General features: G+C 30.4%; 2 protein-coding genes across 2 annotated transcripts; both read right to left on the reverse strand.

Moving 5' to 3' along the window:
• Positions 1-8,098: 8,098 nt before the first annotated feature.
• On the reverse strand, positions 8,099-11,833 carry LOC130949147 (protein FAR-RED IMPAIRED RESPONSE 1-like). Its single transcript, XM_057877953.1, has 8 exons — positions 11,810-11,833; positions 10,341-10,728; positions 9,987-10,101; positions 9,399-9,883; positions 9,048-9,307; positions 8,857-8,934; positions 8,552-8,656; positions 8,099-8,266 (listed from the first exon to the last, which is right to left on the reverse strand). Exons 1-8 carry the CDS (start codon positions 11,831-11,833, stop codon positions 8,099-8,101), a joined length of 1,623 nt encoding a protein of 540 aa, XP_057733936.1.
• Positions 11,834-15,131: 3,298 nt separating this feature from the next.
• LOC130951626 (xyloglucan endotransglucosylase/hydrolase protein 2-like) lies at positions 15,132-19,715 on the reverse strand. The gene is made up of 4 exons (XM_057880323.1): positions 19,484-19,715; positions 17,640-17,740; positions 17,154-17,347; positions 15,132-15,559 (listed from the first exon to the last, which is right to left on the reverse strand). Exons 1-4 carry the CDS (start codon positions 19,659-19,661, stop codon positions 15,175-15,177), a joined length of 858 nt encoding a protein of 285 aa, XP_057736306.1. The 5' UTR covers positions 19,662-19,715; the 3' UTR covers positions 15,132-15,174.
• Between the last annotated feature and the right edge of the window lie 1,752 nt (positions 19,716-21,467).

Below are 21,467 nucleotides of genomic sequence, written 5' to 3' on the forward strand. Positions count from 1 at the left end.
TTTTCCTCGGTAAGTAAAACCCTTTTCTTGCTCACTCGGTTTCTCTTTTTGAGCTTTGGACTTTGATTATCTGAAAGCTTTTTCTGTGAAACTCATTGAATCGTTTTGCAATGTGAATGACATGCTCTGATTATATGTTACAGTATATGTTACTCTTGAATCTTGATACTGTGTGTTAGGTGGAGTTGTATATTTTTTTGTTTTTATTTTAGAAGAGAATATTTCCTCTTAATTGATTATGGATATTGCAAGACACCATTCAAAAATTCTTGTCGTAACTCCTCAATGGGATTTGGTGTATCTTTCATGGATGTTATACAATATGACAATCTATTTATGAAAAGACCTTATATCAATATTTTAATTCCCCATTTTCTATGAATATTTTTTTTAACAATTGAAAAAAAATGCTATGAACTTGTTTGGGTGCATTGTGATTAAGCATTAAAATCAGGCTAAGTCAAACCGTGATAAGTAGACATTAATTTTCTGGTGTGTCATGGTTCCCTGATTTTTTATATGTTATGTGGTTTGAATAAGTATTTTTCATACTTGGTGTTGTGCTTTCTTTCAAGAAATTAATACAGTGACAAATACGAAGCAGCCATTTCGTTCAAGTTGCCTCCATAGTTCAAAAGTCTCCACTGGAAAAGCTGAGCATCTCATAGCCTTATCTCCGACTCCTCTAGGTATGTTATCTAGTTTTATCTTGCTATTAATTATGTTTCATGTGTGTTAACGATGTTAACGATGAAATTTTTGTTCTTTATCTCACTTTGAGGGGTTTTGAAAATGGGAAAAACTTGCAAAGATGGTATTTTGGGCTGGAGATGAAGAGAAGGCACCAAAAAAGGGGTTTTTTTTATCATGTGTGTCACTTAGATTATGTATTTGTTAGTAGTTGACTAATTATGGTAGTTAACTATGGTGGGAGTACATTAGGAGCACTTAAAGTTATTGGTAATTTATTAATTTTTTTATTCATGTGAAAGAAAAAAAATCCTTCTAGATACGGTTCAATAGAGATGTTATGCCTTGATTTTTTTTAGTTTGAATTGCTTTAATTTTATAAAATGTTGAGTTGGAATTTTGCATGGAATTTTTTAGTGTGAACATACATACATATATGACTATTTAAGTAATGGTATGTAGTTAAACAAATTAAACTGATTTTTGATTAGTTACTTCCATTTTGATTTGGTTGATCTTGTGACGGTTTAGGAGCTTGATAGCAACTTTATGACCGGTTGATAAATTTTGAGCAATTCTAACCTTATCAAAACTCTCCAAGTCCAATCACTTTTCCTAACTTATAATTCCAAACAAATATTTTTAGACCTCCATCCATTTCTTAATTATCTCCACTACTAATAAAATCAAATAATCATAGAACCCTCGATCACCAAAGAGAGAGACAGAGAGCAGTAATGAATTGGGGAAGGGAAGAATATAATAGACAATGATGGGGACTAATAAAAATTGTTGTCTATATTTCTTCTTATTCTTCCACCATCAATGCTTGTATCCATCAGCATAGAATAAAACACAAAAATTTTTATCATTTTCTATTCTTTATTAATTATTTTTAATGTTAGATATAAAAAGAAATATACAGAAAAAATACAGTACTTGTAAATGGTACGTATAACGTTGTTTATTTTCCTATATGAAAGTATGGGTTGTGTAATTTGGGACCATTCAAATTAAATAACATAAATTACTATTAGTTATATATATATATATATATATATATAGTCAAAATATATAATTACACCTTCTGAAATAAAATAAAGTTTATTTACTCTCTATAATAATTTACATGATGTTAGTTACTCTACTTTCGTTCCTACTTTTTATTATTTTTTATTCATTTTTTATTTTTGATTAACTTTAACCCTTGTATTGTTATACATTGCTTAGCGTTAATGTTAAAACATTTAAACTTGAATCTGATATTTATTTTAAGTACTAACTAGGACAGATGACTTAGATTTTGTCAACGAAATTTAAAACTCCCTATAATAAGTTCAGTAATTAATAATTTATGACTTATATATTCATTATACACCTAAATTGTGTTCTTTGCAATTCTATACATTAGAATTTGAAAAAGAATACAGCTATTTAAATTTTTTTGTATGCAAAAGAGCAGGTTTGAAGTGTGCCAAAGGGATCTGACAAATGGGTTTGGGCATCGTGATGTCTAATAAATTATAAACAATAATAATATTGGCGTATCTATGCTATTGATAAACATGTTGGTATGTTAATGATTAATTTAAGTGAGTTATTTGAGTATATATAGCAGTTGTTTGTGAACAGGTGTTCGAAAAACAAGAAGTAGCTATGGCTCGTACCAGGAGCAAAAAAGAGACACAGAAGAATAACAATCCCGAAAGAAGATCGCAAAAAAAAATTGTTGGACCAAAAAAGGTACCTTGGATGGTTAGCGGTGAATTAACTGTAAACTTGGGATATTGTGTTTTGATAGTAAATGCTAAATCCCACATTCTTCTTCGTTGTTACTTTGTGCTGATTATGAATTTTTGTGTAGAAAACACTAGTATCTAGGTGCTCGCCATGTTGCATGACTTCAGTTATGAAGCAATTAGACTCAGGCGCGGGCAGAGAGAAACTAATGGAGGTGCAGAACATGGGACTTGGCTGGCTGCAATATGTGCCTGAATGGGCTGTCAACCAAGATATGATGGTTGCATTAGCATCATCATATAGTCGGGATGAGAATTCCTTGATCGTCGGAACAAGAAAAATTCCCATATCAGTTGAATTAATTGCACGGTGTTTTGGACTACCGAACCATGGTACGCAATTCTCAAATAAAATAGGGAGAAAAGGGAAAAAATTATCCACAGTACTTTCGTTGACTATATGTTTTCGGTTAAATTAGTCATTAAATATTTGGACTGCATCGACTCAATTTTGTGCTTGACAGGGGATAGTTTCAAAAGTCCAAAAACAGCAGCAGGGCATCGACTTGTTAACAGCTTCACAGGAAAGACACAAGCAGATTTGAAAAGGGATGTTATCACATGCTCGATGCAGTCCGATGTCGATAGAATCAACTTCCGGAGACAGTTCATCATGTTGATAGCCAAGTGTTTCTTCTTTCCCTCGCCGAAAGCCACTGTTTCAGACATACATATACGCGCTGCCATTGATGTATCGAACCCAAGGAAGATGTATTGGGCGAGGTACATTTATGATTTTTTAATTGAGGGAGTTCTGAGGTTTCAGGATGTAAGGAAGAAAACAGTTGATGGATGTATGTTCGCATTATTGGTGAGCCATATATCCCTAACTTTTGATTTGTTGTTTGTTATTTTATAGTATACCTTGTTTATAGCAATTACTATAACTTTTAGATTATATATCTCCATGCTAACAAGCATGGAGATTTAGGAAGATATAATGGGAGAAAACCGTGGATCAGAGACTGGTCGCTTGTTGATCTGAAGAAGATGGATGAAGAGGAAAGCACATCTCACTCGGTGAGACATAAGTGTGAAAGATATGTTAATCGGATCATTGCTTTTAAGCTCTAACGTGAATAAAACTTATATGTTGTCCACTGTAGGGGCTTCTAAATTTAATTGGAAAGATGTATGGGTCACCGAAAAAGCACAATCGTGTATCAAAGAGAAGATGCATCAAGAAAGAAAAAAACAAAGTCTGATAGAAAGACTCGTAAAGAAGCTCCCACGGTAGATGAAAACGAGACCGACATACCGGCTGACCATGCATCACTTGCTGAATTTGATCAACAACCTTCCAAAAAAAGGCAATTCAAAGATTTATTACTTTTGTTATAAACTTTTATTGTTCTAACCTGTGTCTTTTTAATATTATTATAGTATAAATAAATATCTTTTAGATTTTGTGTCTTTTTAATCATATATAAAATTTTACCATGTATAGAGTAATTCATTATTTATCTAATTTTAGAAGTGTGATATTGATGCTGTAGTTGGTAAATCTATATTTTAAAAACTGTTGGAGATACTTATTTTGAGCATGGCAATAGACCTTACACATGTAAATACATCTTTTCCTGTTTTAGCATTAATTCCATAACATAATAAATTTGATGACTATGTGTCCTCTCCTGTTAAGTAATGCCAATACTAGTGACTTTAAATAGTATTACGAATAGCTAAATCTTGTCTCATTAGTTTGGATGTTATGTATATAATACTCCTGATGTTATTCGTGTGGCTCTCTGGATGTTAACTGATTTAAATTACGGAAGTTATTGACCATTCTGTACTATACTTGGGTATACTAGATTTACTTGGTTGGATTATATTTGTGCTAGGTGACCTTTTTAATTATCACTTATAGTTGTTCATTTTTCAATTTATTTAAACAGAAAATGTAGCCAAGCTTCACAAAACGGATGCATTGAGGGGGATAAAGTGTTTATGAACAAGACATGTATCAAAATGCCTATGGGGGAGGAGACATTGGCCGACATGCCACTGGTAAATGCAACAGATGATAATGTTAAGGACGGGCATTCAAAGGAAAGGCAAGTTATTGAATTTTTAGTTATCGTATGAAGTTTTAATGCTTTAACGTGCCTCATTGTAATAATATACTAGCATAATTTTTTTTGGGCAACTGCGTTGACATAATTTATCATTATATTTGTTTGCATATAACATTTTACCATATATAAAGTAATTTTAATATACGTTACCTACGTATAATATTGTGCTTATTTGAGAAGAATGGCAAAATTAGGGGTTGTAACTGGTATATTTATCTTGAATTGGAGTTTGATTATCTAATATTTTATCATTTAAATTCGGATGTTATGCGTGCCTCATACCCGATGTTATCTTTCTAGCATTATGGTTGCTAACTGGTTGGCAATGTGGATGTTACTATCCATTCTTTACTTTATTCTGCACGAAGAAGCTTTGGGTAAACTTTAGATTTAACATCATTTACGAATTTAAGCGTACTACATTTACTTGATTAACTCATATTTGTATCAGGTGTCTTTTGTTATTATCACTTATAGGTGCTCAACTTCTAATTTATTTAAGAGTCCCAAAACAGGTCCATTAGGGGGAATACTATGAGTATGAGGTGGACATGTCCTGAAATGCCCAAAGGGGATGAGACAATGTCTGACACACCTGTTGAAAAACGGAATAGATGATAATGTTGATGAAGGACCTTCGAATCAAAGAGGCAAGTTAGATAGATGATTTTAACAATAATACGAATTATTGAAGATTATAGTAGTTGCATGACTCTTTTACTTGTGACTCTTTCCTTCTTTTGAGGTGAAATGTTTAATCAATAATAGATGTTATCCATATAATCTTATGCTGGTTACACAACTTTCTTTATTTTAGTTTTGGCTCAGATAAGAGCACTTAATTGTTAATAACTGTGCAGGGAATCCGGAGAGCTTGCAATGGTAGTGTATGTTGCACCAGAGGACCCAGCTCAAGTAGACTTTTCAATCCCGTCATTCTCACTTGGCATCACTCAGATGCACATACCAGACTCACTGCCCAGATCTCCGGTAACAAATGATCAAAATGCGACTCCGAAACCTGAATCACCAGAAAACATAAAAACAAAAGCTGTGGTGGACACACTAATGCCATCTGGGGGTGTTGCACGGCCGACAGGTGATGACATGAACAGGATATACAAGTGGGTGACAGATTGGAGGGGTGCAAAGAATACCACACTTGCGTGGATTCGCAATGGCGATGATGTTCAGCTGCAGCGAGCGGATCTTCAATCACTGGGATGGCGTAGAAGAGTAAGCGATACGGTAAGAGCAAACAAAAACTGTAATAAATTGCTATGTGTGTTATGCATTAAAGTGCCATGAAAATGTAATATTTACTCTATTCAGGTGGTTGACTGCTGTGCCATGTTCAATACTTCGAGCAACGCAAGGTTTTGCACGCATTTACTGTATTCCACCGAGACTAATGGTTAGTACAATCTTTCCTTACCCACTTAATATTAATTAATACCATAATGTCTCGGTGAAGGATACTCTAAATTATTAGGTGTTTAACTAATGCAAAATGGGTTTACAGGCCATAATATTGACTGATGATAACATTGAACGATTTGCGGGACAAACACTGGTTTTGCCCCTGTTCTTAGCAATTCATGGGCCGCGGGCAGCACTGGTTCGATGCAGAGAAAGCGAAAAAGTTGATTATGTCAGTAATTTATACTTACTAATCCACACACAAAATCTATTTTTCATTACAAGAATATGGAAAAAATAACTATATACTAACATGCTTTATTCAACGATGAAGTGGTTTGTTCCAGTGTGCCGAGATGATCACTGGTGGCTATATGTACTCCACCGGAAGACTGATAACCTATGGGTGTTAGACTCTATGCACAATGGCCCACACTCGGAGCGCCGAGAGAAAATAGATAAATATGTAGTAAGTGAGAATAGATTTGATGACGCATATTTTTTCGGGTGTTAGGTGTTGCCTTCCATGTTTTTTTCTTCTATTTTCCTCCCTAATTTTTTCTCTCTGGCTTGTCAAAGGGCTTTCTTCTCCAAGAGTTGGCAGCAACTGTAGACTCGAATGTAGTATTCACAGCTGAGGGCTATGAATGTTGCTATGAAACAAGGCTCCAAAAATAGCCTAATGGGTAAGTCTAGAGGTGAAAACAAAGAAGGGATTAAAAAATTAACCCACACAAATTTAAATATGTTGGCACGACTTTTTGTCATTTGTGTTGCATAGGTGGGACTGTGGTGTATACGTCATTAAATGGATGGAAATGTGGGATCCAAAGAGCTTGACAGAGGATGAATTGAATATGCCTATTTGGACGACGGTTAGTGAAATCCAAAACATATGTTGATGCTTATTTGCGTATTTAATAATTGATAAATAACTCTTCTTGGATGAATTCTACTTATGCTGGCTGGATTTATATTTGCTTCTTTAGTGTATTCTATACCAAACACAAATACATCTGTATGTGACCACAGGCCCAGCTGCAACAAATTCGGAAAGAAATTGTAACTGACATTCTAATTTGCAAAGACAACGTCTCTAGGAGTGAGGTAGATGGTGTACTCAATGTACCATGTCGTCATGTGGAGGATAGGGGAAAGAAAAAAACTCTTGAAGATCCTTGGACGAACCCACGGACAAGATCACTGGTTCGAAGGGCAAAACTGGCTAAGAAAGCTAAACGGAACTATAAGCCATAAATTGAGATTAGAGTTGGTCGGTGTGTGTTTTTTGTTAATTGATTTCAGGATTTAGAGGTGTATTTTATATACAGATGGATGTTATCGGATATAAACCAAAACCGGGTGCATCTTTTTTAAAGGGAAACCTATATTGGGTAGCAGGTTAAATATATTCACAAACAATTGATTAGGACTAGAGTTGCTATGTGTATTTACGGTTGATATGCTTGCAGAATTTACGTGATTTTATCATAAAATATTTGCGAAAGGTTTTGGATTTGGACTGGATAAAAAAAATACAATAATTCAATATCCCAGTTAATATTTATGTATAAAAATTGTTTTTAAATTGTTAGTTTATTTTTTTATACATGTTTGGCTTGTTTTTGCTCAAATCGAGAACACGTTGACTGAATTTTGAATTATCTTTCCAATATACAATTATCCATGCTTAGGCAGCTAAAAATATTTATGCCAAGCAAAAATGCTCGATCGTGGATGTTATTCTAATAAATTAAAGGATGTTATTGGATGTAAATAAAATACATGTCTGGATATGACTTTTTGATGTCTAATTTTTTAAATAATAAAAGAAAGACCTTATTATGTACAGATGCTTTTGGATATTCAAATTTAAACTTCATGTATTGGACCACATTATCGTAATGATTAAATTATCAACTAAACATTTATTATTTTTAATATTAGTAACAAATAATAACGGTACAAAGTTGTTAAACTCTAATGCTTATGATATGTAGTGATGTTAAACTCGAATCCTCCAAGAATGCTTCCTGTGAAAAAAAAATTTAAAAACAAACAAAAGAGGAACAATTAGTAAATGGACATGACATTAATGCTATGAAAAATACACTAGGTACACATACACAATTGTTCAGCGTTATGGAATGAATTCAATAGTGATATGAAGGAGCCAGAGTGCATAGCCAAATTGTCTGTCATTTCTGAACAAGCTGGTTGCGTATCTTTGTAGGAAGTTGCCACATTTGTAGGAGATGGTTGTGCATTACCATTAGGTCTCTTAACACACAAATCATATTGAAAGATAACATCATCACTTATTATCCATTCAACCAACTTAAAATAAACAAATAACGTGAAAAGGGGGGTAGATCTCATATTTACCTTGTTGTGATTGTGAGTGTTCTTGTTTTTGCGTACCCTCTTTTTAATAGATTTTTCCAGATCTGCCCCAAGTCTGGTGGAAGTTGGACGACCTCGCGTAGGAACACGACGTGGGCCATGTAGCTCATCCATACTAACGGGACACTCATCATGCGTATGTGAGTAAATCGCACTTGGTACATGTGCAGCTTGATGCTCGAATTCCTTGTGTTCTCTGAGCTTCTCCCGAGCACTGTCCATGGCATCACGCAATATAGCAGCAACCTCTGGAGTAGCCACAAAATCCTGAACGATGTTGTAAAAATCAAAACATAATTGCCTAAAAATTGTCATGCTTTCATCAAAACGGTCCATGTCAATGCTACTCCTGATGTATGTGTGTCTCCGACTAACATTCTTACTCCATCGGGATAGGATGTATTGTGAGGACACTGCTGTCACACGAAAATGTAGAAGAACAGCAAGACTGTGGCAGCATAGAATACCATTCGATTGGAACATAAAGCAATCACATTGAACGTCTGATGATTGCGAGCAATACACGACTTGGTATCTGCTGTACACTGACATGTCAAACACCATCTTTTTGTTGGTCAACTTCACAAACTATACTTGTGCCATGATGGTTGATTAAGGAGATGTCACAATCGGTCTTTTTTATAAATTGATCCTGAACGTCTCGAAACATGGAGTTTGTATATTCTCTCTGGAACTGCTTCTCTATTGGTGAGCTGGAAACACAAGGGATAATACCCCTTAAATCAGCAGCGTCACACTCAAGCTCCTTTTGCTCCTTGTCTATAACACAGTTTTGGTATTGGCGAACAAATTGCAACAAAGAGCTCTTACTGTTTAAGTACTTATCAAAAACTGAATGCATGCTCTCACTACGCTGTGTGCTCCTCATGCCAGCCCAGAATTCGTCCTTGAAAAATACTGGCACCCACATGTGTCAGTCAGCAAACATATCTGTAAATGAACAGGAAAAACCAAAAAATGCAAAAAAACAAAAATAGCGTCGGTTAACCTCTAAGTGCAACATCCATAATGACTATAAAATAACATCTATAAAGTAGCCACACAGAGGCAGCAAGGAACCAGAAGATTATACTACCATTTAGCCACCTAGAATTGTGGAGGTCATACTCTTCAATAAAATCGTGCCAATCTCTCTCAAATGAGTCCTTAGATTTGGATTCAAACACAATCCTCTTCATGCATGTGATGAGCTGATCGAAATGACGGTAACCTACCAGCTTGTTTGGTATCTTGTTTAGGATATGCCATATGCACCATCTATGGCGTGTGTGTGGTAATGTGGTCTCTGCAGAACGCATCTGCAGCGATTGGTCTGTTATAACACATATAGGGGCCTTACCCATACACTTCAACCAAGTACGAAAAAGCCATTCGAATGTACGAGTGTCCTCATTCCGCAATAATGCGCACCCAAGAAGCGTAGATATCCCATGGTGGTTGACACCTACGAAAGACCCAAACGGCATGTCGTACCTGAACAATGAAAATATAAAAACATGATATGTAGTGGAAACTCCAAATGCCGTGGATGGAAAAAAGTCTAATTAAGTACAACAGAAAAATAATAATTCCATACCTATTAGTCTTGTAAGTAGTGTCAAACGTCACGACATCACCAAAATATTCCCATGCAGCTCTACACCGAGCATCGGCCCAAAACACATTTCTAATGCTATGGTTTTCGTCCACATCTATTTCAAAGAAAAAGTTTGGATTGAGTCCTTCATCCGTGAGAAGTGCTTAAGTAACTCTTTTGGATCCGTCTCATCCCCGGAAATGCGTAAGTGACGACTAATGTAATTTCTAACATCCTTCTCTGTAAAGGTGAGGTTGGCAGAGCCACCAACTGCATTGGCTAGTGCCTGGTACGTCTTACTCGGTCTAATGCCAGCTTGGTCATTTTGCTATATCAGGTCCTTCACATGCATACTTAGCTGACGGTTTGCTGAGAACATTCCAGATAGCTTCGGATTAAGCGGGTGTGAGTGGGATACCTCTACTCGAGAAATTCTCCATTGCCCTGTCATTTTATCTAATGCCAAATAGCAACGGGCTTTGCAGTTTGTTGAGGCCACTGTTTTCCTTCTCTGGAGTGCCTTTACACGGGATGTGCGGTATCCATCTCTGTTACAATGCAAAGCTTGATTAACAACCACCCTCTGATCGTTTATGGTCTCCCAGCCGGTGGTTCTTATTTTGACGACAAATTCAGTCCTAGCCGCATATCGGTAATAATATGCACGCGCATCTTCTAATGTGCCGAAGCACATTCCCTCCTCGGGATCTACCTCCTCGTCACCAATGGCTTGGTTTATGACCTGGAAAAAAAACAAAGAAAGAAAAAAAAAAACAAATGAAACTCTACATAATAGTTAACTATACAAAAGTGGCTAATTTCACTATCGAGTATAACAAATAAAACACAATACTATACTTTTAGGTCCTAATTTCGTTTTATTATGTATGTTAACGTAGATGTTAACTTCATGTAATTATTTTTGGATTTACGTATATTTTTTATTTTTTTAATTAAATTCTCTATTATATTTTAAGTAATTTAAAATTAAATATCATAAAAAAGTTATTGTTCATCAAAATACTTATTTCTATGATTTATCTCTCATTTAAATTAAAACACAAACAAGAGGATGAAAACATCCATGTCCTAACGTTTCTTTTGGAGAACAGGCGCAATGGTTGCTTATGTGTTCCAATAATAATAATAATAATAATAATAATAATAATAATAATAATAATAATAATAATAATAATAATAATGATAATGATAATAATAATAAAAGATATCAATTATCAAAGGCATAAACGACAAAAAAAAGGCATATTTATGAAAATGAAAGAGGAATAAGACGGAAGACATAATACGGACCATAGCTTCTATTTCTCCAGATTTTGTTTTAAAATCTTTCAAATAAATTTTCTCTAAAAAGCATTTTATTTTAAATAGTTAGATTATAGAATAAGTCCAAAGTTGTTTTTCAATATTTTTATTAACTCGAATTTTGATTTAAAAAATTATTTTGTAATTCTTTGGCAAAATTAAAGGTAAAATTTACAATTTGAGAATTGAATGAAATTCTAAATTAATTAAAATATCAATGAATGCTATGTGTATGAAAGCGTGATGATATATGATAGTCTTGGTTATATTGTTTGTGATGATGCTAAAACTTATTTGCCGGTGCAAATATTTTTTTTTTTGAGATAAATAGCAAACAAATAATGATCAAGAATGTTACGCATATAACTAAAGTGCTAAAAAATACATAAAAAAAATAATCCGAGTTATTACCATACCTCATCAGAGCTAGTGTAGTTTTCTATATTCTCAAAAATTGATTGACTGGCAACAATTTCATTGGGTGAGTCCGTCTATTGTACAAATTCTTCAACACCTTCTGTCATAGGTACTGTATTAAGGTCGAAATCAATTGCCATACAAATTACAATGATAAAAATAATTTCTTGTAAAATTTCTTGGCTTATACACTATTGTGCTTGCAATGGTGTTATTCTTGTGATTTTTTAATGAATATGATTGAATTAACATAAAGTATATATTAGGATAGGTTTCATGTTTCATATCTCAAATAATTGATGATAAATATCATAACGGACAAAGAATCAATTGCAATTATTTAATGTAATTGATATTATAATTACCGTTCTTAAATATAATTATTATTAATCTTTATTGTATTTTTATATATAAAAATCAAATTATAAAAAGGAATATTAAGTATTGATTACAATAGTGCCTAATAAAAAGGATATGATTTTCTAATTAATATCATTAATTAGCGATTTGATAAGAACGGTGATAAGTAGAATGAACGGTGATAAGTAGAATGATAAGAGAGTGAAGTAAAAAATAAAACTGTTATTAAGTGATATAAATGAAGTAAAATATGGAAAGTTTTGGCTGATTATGGCTGAAAAATTTTGGTTACCAAACTTTTTCCTTTTATTACGTGGTGGTTATTCTAGTGATTAGCTAAAATTGCCGTTAACTGTTTATCCACAACTTATCTTCTAGTGTTTAGTTTAACCGCCGTAAAATATCAGTTGTGTTAGAGTAAAACCTCAATAAATTGGACCATTCAACATTCAAAAGGAGTTCGGTAGTTGAAATTATTGTTGATTTTATCCTTTATGTTAGGATTATGTTATTGAATTTACATGTTATAGAAACATACTAAAACCTAGTTTTGTTTATGATTTTGTAAGATAATAATTGTGTAAAATTTGCTACATATATTATGTTTTGAAATGCAATGTTAGAATTGGTGGGAATTTTTTAAAAAAATAGTGAATATTTGATATTTAAATATTTGTATATATATAGTTATTATTTATAAAGGAATAATTTCCATTCAACATTCAAAAGGAGTTCGGTAGTTGAAATTATTGTGATTTTATCCTTTTGTTAGGATTATGTTATTGAATTTACATGTTATAGAAACATACTAAAACCTAGTTTTGTTTATGATTTTGTAAGATAATAATTGTGTAAAATTTGCTACATATATTATGTTTTGAAATGCAATGTTAGAATTGGTGGGAATTTTTTAAAAAAATAGTGAATATTTGATATTTAAATATTTGTATATATATATAAGTTATTATTTATAAAGGAATAATTTATCTAATTAAAAAATCTAATGCTACTGAAATCGTAATCGTTTTCTGTTATCCTTTTTGTAATGATTTGCAAAATATTGATATCATCTATTGTTGCTAATAGCAGCAGTTATAAACCTTTGTGAAAAATTGTAAATTTCTAACGGTAGTTAGTTAAAATTATCAGCGCTGTTTTACCGATGCTTTATGTAGTCACATTTGTAGAATTCTGTGGATGACAACTATTTGGATTTGAAACGACCTTCCAAAAAAACTATGTTTAATTTCTATCTTCCCTGAGTGATATGATTAGTGACAAACCCAAATATCTTAGTTATGAAAGTAAAAAGATACTAAAATAAATTTTATTAAACTAACATTGCTATATTTATATTTTGAAACTAAAATTATATATAACTATCCAAAAAATCTAGATCTATATATAAAAACCGAAAAGTATATTAATTTAAAATAATAAAAAATCAATTGAAATAGTTTCCTCTCTTTATTCTAAATAATTAAATATTATATTTTATATATTTTTTTAAATTTAATTTTGATATATTATGAAATTAAAGAATATTAATTAATAGATAAATAACATTGTGTCTTATCTTAAACAATTTTTCAAACAAAAAATTAATAATTTCACTTATATTTGGAAAATTAAGTTTCAACTTAATAATTAATTACTTGGTTAGTTTTAAAAAATATATTACCAATATTTATTAATGTTAAATTTGTTTATGTATCTATTTATAATTTTGACATTTAAAATAAGGTAAATATTATTTCATGTTAAATTTAATAATATAAAATTTCTTTTAACATAAATTTTAATGGGGCAAAGATAATATAAGAAAGTAACATATATTTGTCTATATGTACTTGTTAATTTGTTTCCAAATTTTTAGTGGCGCAAGTATCCCCTCATCTTTTTCGCCAATGAGTTATAGCTCAAACGACATAATTTTTCCATACTTATTTAGACCATCTCCAGCAGGGAACTCATCCCAATCTCTATTTATGGCCCACTTGTCATAAAAAATAACTCCACATCAGCTTTTACGTCATAAACAATAAATAGAAACTCAAAGCATCTCTCTTCCTCATTAGGAGGAACTAACTTTAGTCCCTGTTGTGATCCCACTTAATTAATTAATTAATTAAAATACTTAAAATTAATGTATTTAATTTTTCAATAATATTTTAAATTTATAAATTTAAAAATAATTCACTATTAAAAGATATTAATATTAAATAAATTCATACATGATAATAATACACAATATATAATTTGGGATTACATTAATTTGTAAAATTACTTAATACAAAAAAAAAACATAATTAAGCACTATAGTTGACGACAAGCATTGTGAAATTGCCATATGTGTTCAATTAAGTCCTCTTTCAGTTATTTATGTTGCTGCCTATTTTAAACTTAGGTATTTCTTTGATTATTATTTAATTAATTATTATTTAAATAATTAATATAAATTATTAATTAAATAGAAATATAATTATTTATTATAATTATTACTAATTTAATTATTATTTAATTATTTAATATAATTATTTAATTATTTCAATTTTTATATAATTATTTATTTTTAATAATAACTTGCTATTACAATAAGTCTCTCTAGATAGGAATTCTTTCTTCTTGAACAGTGCACTGAAACTCAATAATGATATGCTCTAATGATAGATTCTCCAAAGTGTCAGAAAAAGTTAAATGAAACCGACCGTTAAAAGTGTTCTTAGAAATTACAGATTTGAATCTCTTTATTTTTGGTAAAAAAAAAAATCCCGTCTTTCTCAGCTAGATCCGTCTTAGGATATGATTGCTATTCATTTTTTTCCATTTCAACGAACAATAATTGGCAAATAAGACAAAAACAAATCGGTTTGCCAATTGTTTTTATTCTGATATATTTCATTGACCTCAATTTCAAAGGTGCAAGAAAAACAAAATACTCAAATTGATGAATTGTTATTACAAAGAATATTACAATATGAATAGTTGATAAAATTAAAGAATTAGAAATAAGATAATCATAAAGCAATTATTTCAGCCCTTTTTATTAAGAACTGCAAATTGTAAATTTAATTGTAATAGTTCAATTTTAACACTCCAAAGGAGGTGTGGGATTCCTCTTCCTATCAGTACAATAGTCATAGATCATGTATCTTGTCTTCACATTTTCATATTGTCTTTGTCTTACAGGATCTAGTTGCCAAAAGCTTGGGGTATTCCATTGGTACTTATGAGAAGCACAATGTTGAATATCTGATGAGTCTTGAAGAACTTCACAGCCTTTAACATCAAAGCTTTGAAAATATGCTTTGAAAGGTGCACTGCTCCAATTTATTTTGGTTCTGCCTCCATCTGTTGCCCAACTATCTCCATCCCACAAAGATGCTTGTATTTGCATTGGCTTTGTTGGGTACCTAACTCCAACATTGCTCATGTTCTTGAATACCCTAATGGGGATATTGTCCACAAAAAATCTACAATATTCCATATATAATTAGATAGTGTATATAGAGTGATCGATTAATTTAAAACATTGTCTTTTATGATTATTTTATTTTCATTTATTGGTAAATATTTAGTGTTAAAAGCCATAATATGTTTTGAACCCTTAATTTAATGTCTAATAACATCATTTATAATTATTGATTAAATTATGGCGTGCACAACCACGTTTACTTATTTCTCATTGCAATGAAATATTTAGTAGTTGTCTCCATATTTAAATATAAGATGTTTAAAATAAATATTAATTTAAATTACAAATAATATTAATAATGAGTTGATCTTTCCAGCGATGAATTATGTATGAAGGTTGACAATCAGGTTGTTGTTGGCACCATATAAAATATGTTATTTTCATTCTCATAAAAAATATAAATTATGTAACTTAAAAAAGAGTCAAGGTCAGTAATAATGATTATTTATTTATTTATTTATTTGGCTTTTCCAAATTTGTTGAAGTGCTTATCCTCAAGTGCTTAACTTTACATAAAAGTAAAAAATAGAATAAAATAAATTATATTTTTGTCCAATATTTTTATGTCTTTCTTAATAGAAAAAAACATAAAATATATTATAAATAAGTATCCTAAAAAAATAAAAGACTGATTTAAGTTATACTAAACAGTTAATTTTATTATTTTTTTGTTATACTCTTAAAATTCATTCTCTTTCAACTTTTCAAAATTAATGTCAAATTTTTAATTGGGTGTGTTCTTTTTATTAAGATTTCTTAATATAATTTCTTATTTCAAATGTATTTTTTTATTTTTATTTTTATTCAATTTTTTATAAATTATAAAAATTATTTAATAAATACGTAATGTAACTGTTCATCTCATCACACCATTTTATGTTTAGGATGAGATTATTGGACGTTGGACAATAATTTTAAGAATCTTACCATTTACATCTTTATTGTCAAGGATAGACAAAAAGACGTGAGTTTTTTTTTTTAGAATACTAAATTTTACTTCTCAAACAATCCATATCCATGTTATTTCACGAGAATTAAATAAATAAAAGAAATAAAAGATAAATTTAAAGAAAGAATTTTGGTTAAGAAGGATGAAGAAAAATGTACCAAATTCATCGTTTAGAGATAGTACGAAAAAAAATTGAAAAAAAAAAATCTTTATAAGGTCGTTATTTGATTTATCCAATCTAATTTTTTTCAAAAATCCACTTATATAGAATAAACCAAATTTTTTTATTAAACTAAGTAATAACATGTGTTAGCAATTTAAAAATAATTTCATGTGAAATTAACTGTAAATGAATTTCTGTCAAAAATATATCATGTCATATTATTTTTTAAAATAAAAAAATTATACATTAAGAAATAAAATAATGGTTTTCAAACCTTGTTACTTCAAAAAAATTTTCAAATTCACACATAGCATAGATGACATAGTAAAATCTCACATATAATTATTTTTGTATGAAGTTAATGTTTAAGAATTATTAGATGATTTAATAAATTTAATTAAATTATTATTTAATTATTTTTAACTCTCAACTTTATATAAAGATATGAGTTTTATATACATTAAGAGAGTTATATCTTACACAATTTGATGTTGGTTCCAAAGAATTCTGTAATGGTGGAAATCTTGTGTTGGGTCAAACCAAAGGTGTAACCTTTGCTCTCTGTTCCCTTGGCCTTCTGAAAATACATTGGTTTGTAATATGTACGGCTTCCCTTTTTTATTACCCAAGAATTCGAAGTCTAACTCGTCATGCTTGCTTCCTTGCGAAGTCATCTGCACATCAAATCGTAAGTGTCGTAAAATTATTCATTTTAAAAATTTAAATTAATAAAAAAAATATGTAACATAAATAATTATATCTTTTACAGTAAGTATATTTATATTGAGTATATCCTTAAAATTATTAGCACTTAATCAAGGCAAAGGTAATATGTAGAATATTGTTTTTGAATTGGTAAACTTTATTTAAATATTAGTAAGATATTACTTTTTTTTAATTGCTCAAATCATAGAGTTTTAATTCCCATAAAGAATGACATTATGAAAATATCATTACAGAACTTACATAGTAGGCTGTGACAACTCCTCCAGAATCGCCTCTTGGTACTTTGATCCTTAGATGAAAGAATCCAGAGCCATAGTTCTTCTTGGATCCAAAGCCAGATCCTTCATGTTTGATAAATTAAATTGAAATCAGCAAAAAAAAGTTTACTAGTAATTTTCTAAGGTGAATCTCTAGCTGAAATTATGTGATATGACAAAGGGCATTCATTGTTTTTGTCATATTTACACAAGCCTCTCTTAATGCTTTGTTCATGAGGAAAATGTTGTATATCATTAAATAATATTATGTACATATTAAAAATGGACTATTAAATTAATTATCATATATATATATGTATATTTTATATTTTAATATATATTTTATATTAATAATTAATTTAATAATTAATTTTTAATATATACATAATTGCATAAAATATTGAACATATTAGAGTTACATTTTGCAACAAAAAGATGAAGTGTAGCATCATTTATTTTTAATTTTAGAAAAAAAAAGAGAGTAATGGTAGAAGATCAACAAAAAATTTTTTTTGTTAATATTTTTAGCCATTAATTTAAGATTTTTAGGAATAATACTAGAGAATCAGTAATTTTTTTTGCCAACATTTTTATCTATTAATTCAAAATTTGTAGTCTAGTAGTTTAATAATAATATACTTTTAGCCAACACTTTTAAATATTGTTAACCACAAACAATAAATTCTGATGATCCTTTATCATTATTCGAAAAAAAATTAGTTTGTATCATCTAAACTTTTAAGAAAATCAATGTACTTTTTAACCTATTTTCTAGTTATATATATCATTGGTATGTAATGGTATCTTACCATGCAAGTATATAATTGCTTTGTATATATCCCTAAATAATGGCAAGGCAGTTGAATAATGAATAATTACTATGGTTTGGTAAATAACAAAAAAAAAAAAAAAGAGAAGGTATAGTTAAAGTTCTAGCTTATGAGTCTATAATCTATGAAAGTTCTAGCTTGTGAGTCTATAATCTATGGGATCATAATAATTTATTGACTAGAACGTACTAATAAAGACAATTTTCATTATGAACTCTTGCTTAATAATCAGTTCAATGAAAAAGTACTACCAACACATAAAGAGCAATTGAGTTTTGCAATTAGCAATTGATGGATTATATATATATATATATATATATATATATATATATATATATTTGGTAATAAGATGTTGATATCTCATCAGCTAAATCATAACTTGTAGCTTGGAAAGTTAAATTCCAAGTGGAACTTAATCAGTATAGCACTCTCCATAATTGAAATTGAAGTATATAAGAAAATTGATACAATTAGTGCAATTAACACCTAGATGCAAAAAACTTCCGTTAGTGCAATAATGCAATTAACATCAACAATTTTTTTTTAAATAATCAATTTCTCAGCATGCAGTCTTTTAAATTGCGGTTTATAATAGTAATTGTCGCCCTAATAAATTCGTTAGTTAAAGAAACCACAAAAGTAAAAGCAAGTTTCATATATATTACCCTTTGTGAGAAGAAATAATAAGCAAGAAGAAGGAAGTTAGAGTATTAGACTTGTTTGATGAAGAGGCCAAAATTAATAGTTAATTTTATGTAAGGAATTTAATACCTTTATGTAGTTTTTATTTATCTAAAATTCAATGCAAATCACATTATATATGTAAAAAAGAATATTTTACGATTAAAATCACAATATATTATTAATTTTATATATGTTTTGTAGGTACTGAATTATATAAATAAATGTAAATAATAATAAATCTAAACTAAAAAATGATGCATATGCAACTAAAGCATAGGAAAATGCATGATTTATTATTAGTATAATAACTAACCTGAAGAGTTATCCATTAAGAGCTGAATTTCTGTCCCTTGGTTTAAGGACACAACATGATTATCACCCCATATCACCTTGTAATTTTGATCAAAGCTTACTTCCCTGCTTCTTCCTCTAGCAAGGACACCATCATTAAAGTAGAGAACAATAAGAAAAACAAATACTAAAGAACTCATATATCTAAGGAATTGCCTTAGCTAGGGTTTAATTTGGACCCTAAACTCTCAAGATATAGATGTTTAATTAGTTATGAATATATATTAATATATTGGCCTTTCCTAGTTCCTCTATATATATATATATAGAAAAGCATAAAAGACCATGAATCCCATAATTGCCCTCTCAATAAGCTATTGACTTATCAATAATATTCTCCATAACAAACCACATCATTATGATGGCTTAGCTTGCTTTGGAAGGAACGCTGGTAGAGACTTCAAGTGCCTTCACATAGTCATTAGTTTTCTGTTAAATTCTTGATTAAAATGCAAGTGATGATCAAATTAAAGCATCTAAAAATCCTGAAAATGTATAAGGTTGATAATATTAATTTTTTTATAAATTTATACAAAAAGTCAAGTCAATCATTATACTACTACATATAAATATATTTTTGGGTCATATGGCGGCACTTCAAAAACAATAATTTTAGTTTGTTAGGAAAACAATGTATTTCAAAAGAATAATACATTGAATATCAAAATATGTCTATATATTGTGGAAGCTTATTATACAGAATTTGGGCTGTGTCTTATGAAAATATCATGCCACATTTAGACCCTCAAGTTTTTCATATACTGCCCAATATAGAGTGAACTAACAACTTGGCCCTGTCTATTTTTAAGAATGACAACGTGATTTCTCAAAATAAAATCGATCTGCTTCGGTCTCTGTCTCCATTCCGTCACACAAAATGGTCCCTGTGCATTTTTCTCCAAAGAGATTTGATGGAAAACACTGAGCTGTCTTGTTTGACTATCAAATCCAATTAAATTTATCTAAATCTAATAAAAACTACTTTCATTCAACACTTCACTAATGTAAACGAAACACCTGCTTCACAGAGTTTTGCGTGCCGCGCTCAAAAAATATGAAAAATGATTCCTGTTCTTGCTGAGTTTGGCCGGTATATAGCTCGTCTGTCGATAAATGTCTTCAAACTTCTCGTCGGGATGAGTTATACGTCGGCAAGAAGAGAACAAGGGGTGAGTACCTGCGAAAGACACTCCGACGCTCAAGTCAATAAGTGTTTAAGAGATATAAGAATAATTCTATGAATATAGAATGTAAGACATGAAATAGAAATCATCATGTGTTGTATATTATACTAATTCTATGAATATAGAATGTATATAGAATATAACTAGAATGTCCGGTGTATATAAAAATCGGTCCTTTTTATAGGCATAGAGTTGATGATATGACTGTTGATCATTAAGTCAGAATAATGGTTATTAAGTCGGTAATGAAGGTGTCGGTTACAAATAAATGATAATTAAGGCCGAGTTATAACTTATAATGAACAATAAAGACCGAGTTATAAGGTGACGAATCATAGCACCCAAGCTTTGTCTGCCGATCATATGATTCAGGCTAAGCTTAGAAAATAAAATGATTTATAGCTCGGTTAAAAGATAAGTGAATAATGATATGGTGAGCCCCAAGCTTAGTCGGGTTATTATGTCGGCACTTATTCAAAAAATAATTGAGTGATAAGAGTCATTCAATCAAGATAATTGTATGGGGGATACTTCTCTGCTTAAGAACAATTTTAGCATTTGATTGTATGTGAACTGAAAAGTTCAGAGATAGATATCCATTGACGGAATTGATTGTATGATCCGAGGATATAATGGTTAATTGTCTTGGAAATTTTTTCGGCCCACAACAACTTATTGATAAATTTCTCGCTCAAAGCAATTAGGTATTAAATATTTACAATTTATAGTAAAGGTCTGGCATGAATAAGATAAATTGAGAAA

Source organism: Arachis stenosperma, chromosome 9, assembly GCF_014773155.1.
Source record: "Arachis stenosperma cultivar V10309 chromosome 9, arast.V10309.gnm1.PFL2, whole genome shotgun sequence".
In the NCBI taxonomy this organism is placed as follows: Eukaryota; Viridiplantae; Streptophyta; class Magnoliopsida; order Fabales; family Fabaceae; genus Arachis; species Arachis stenosperma.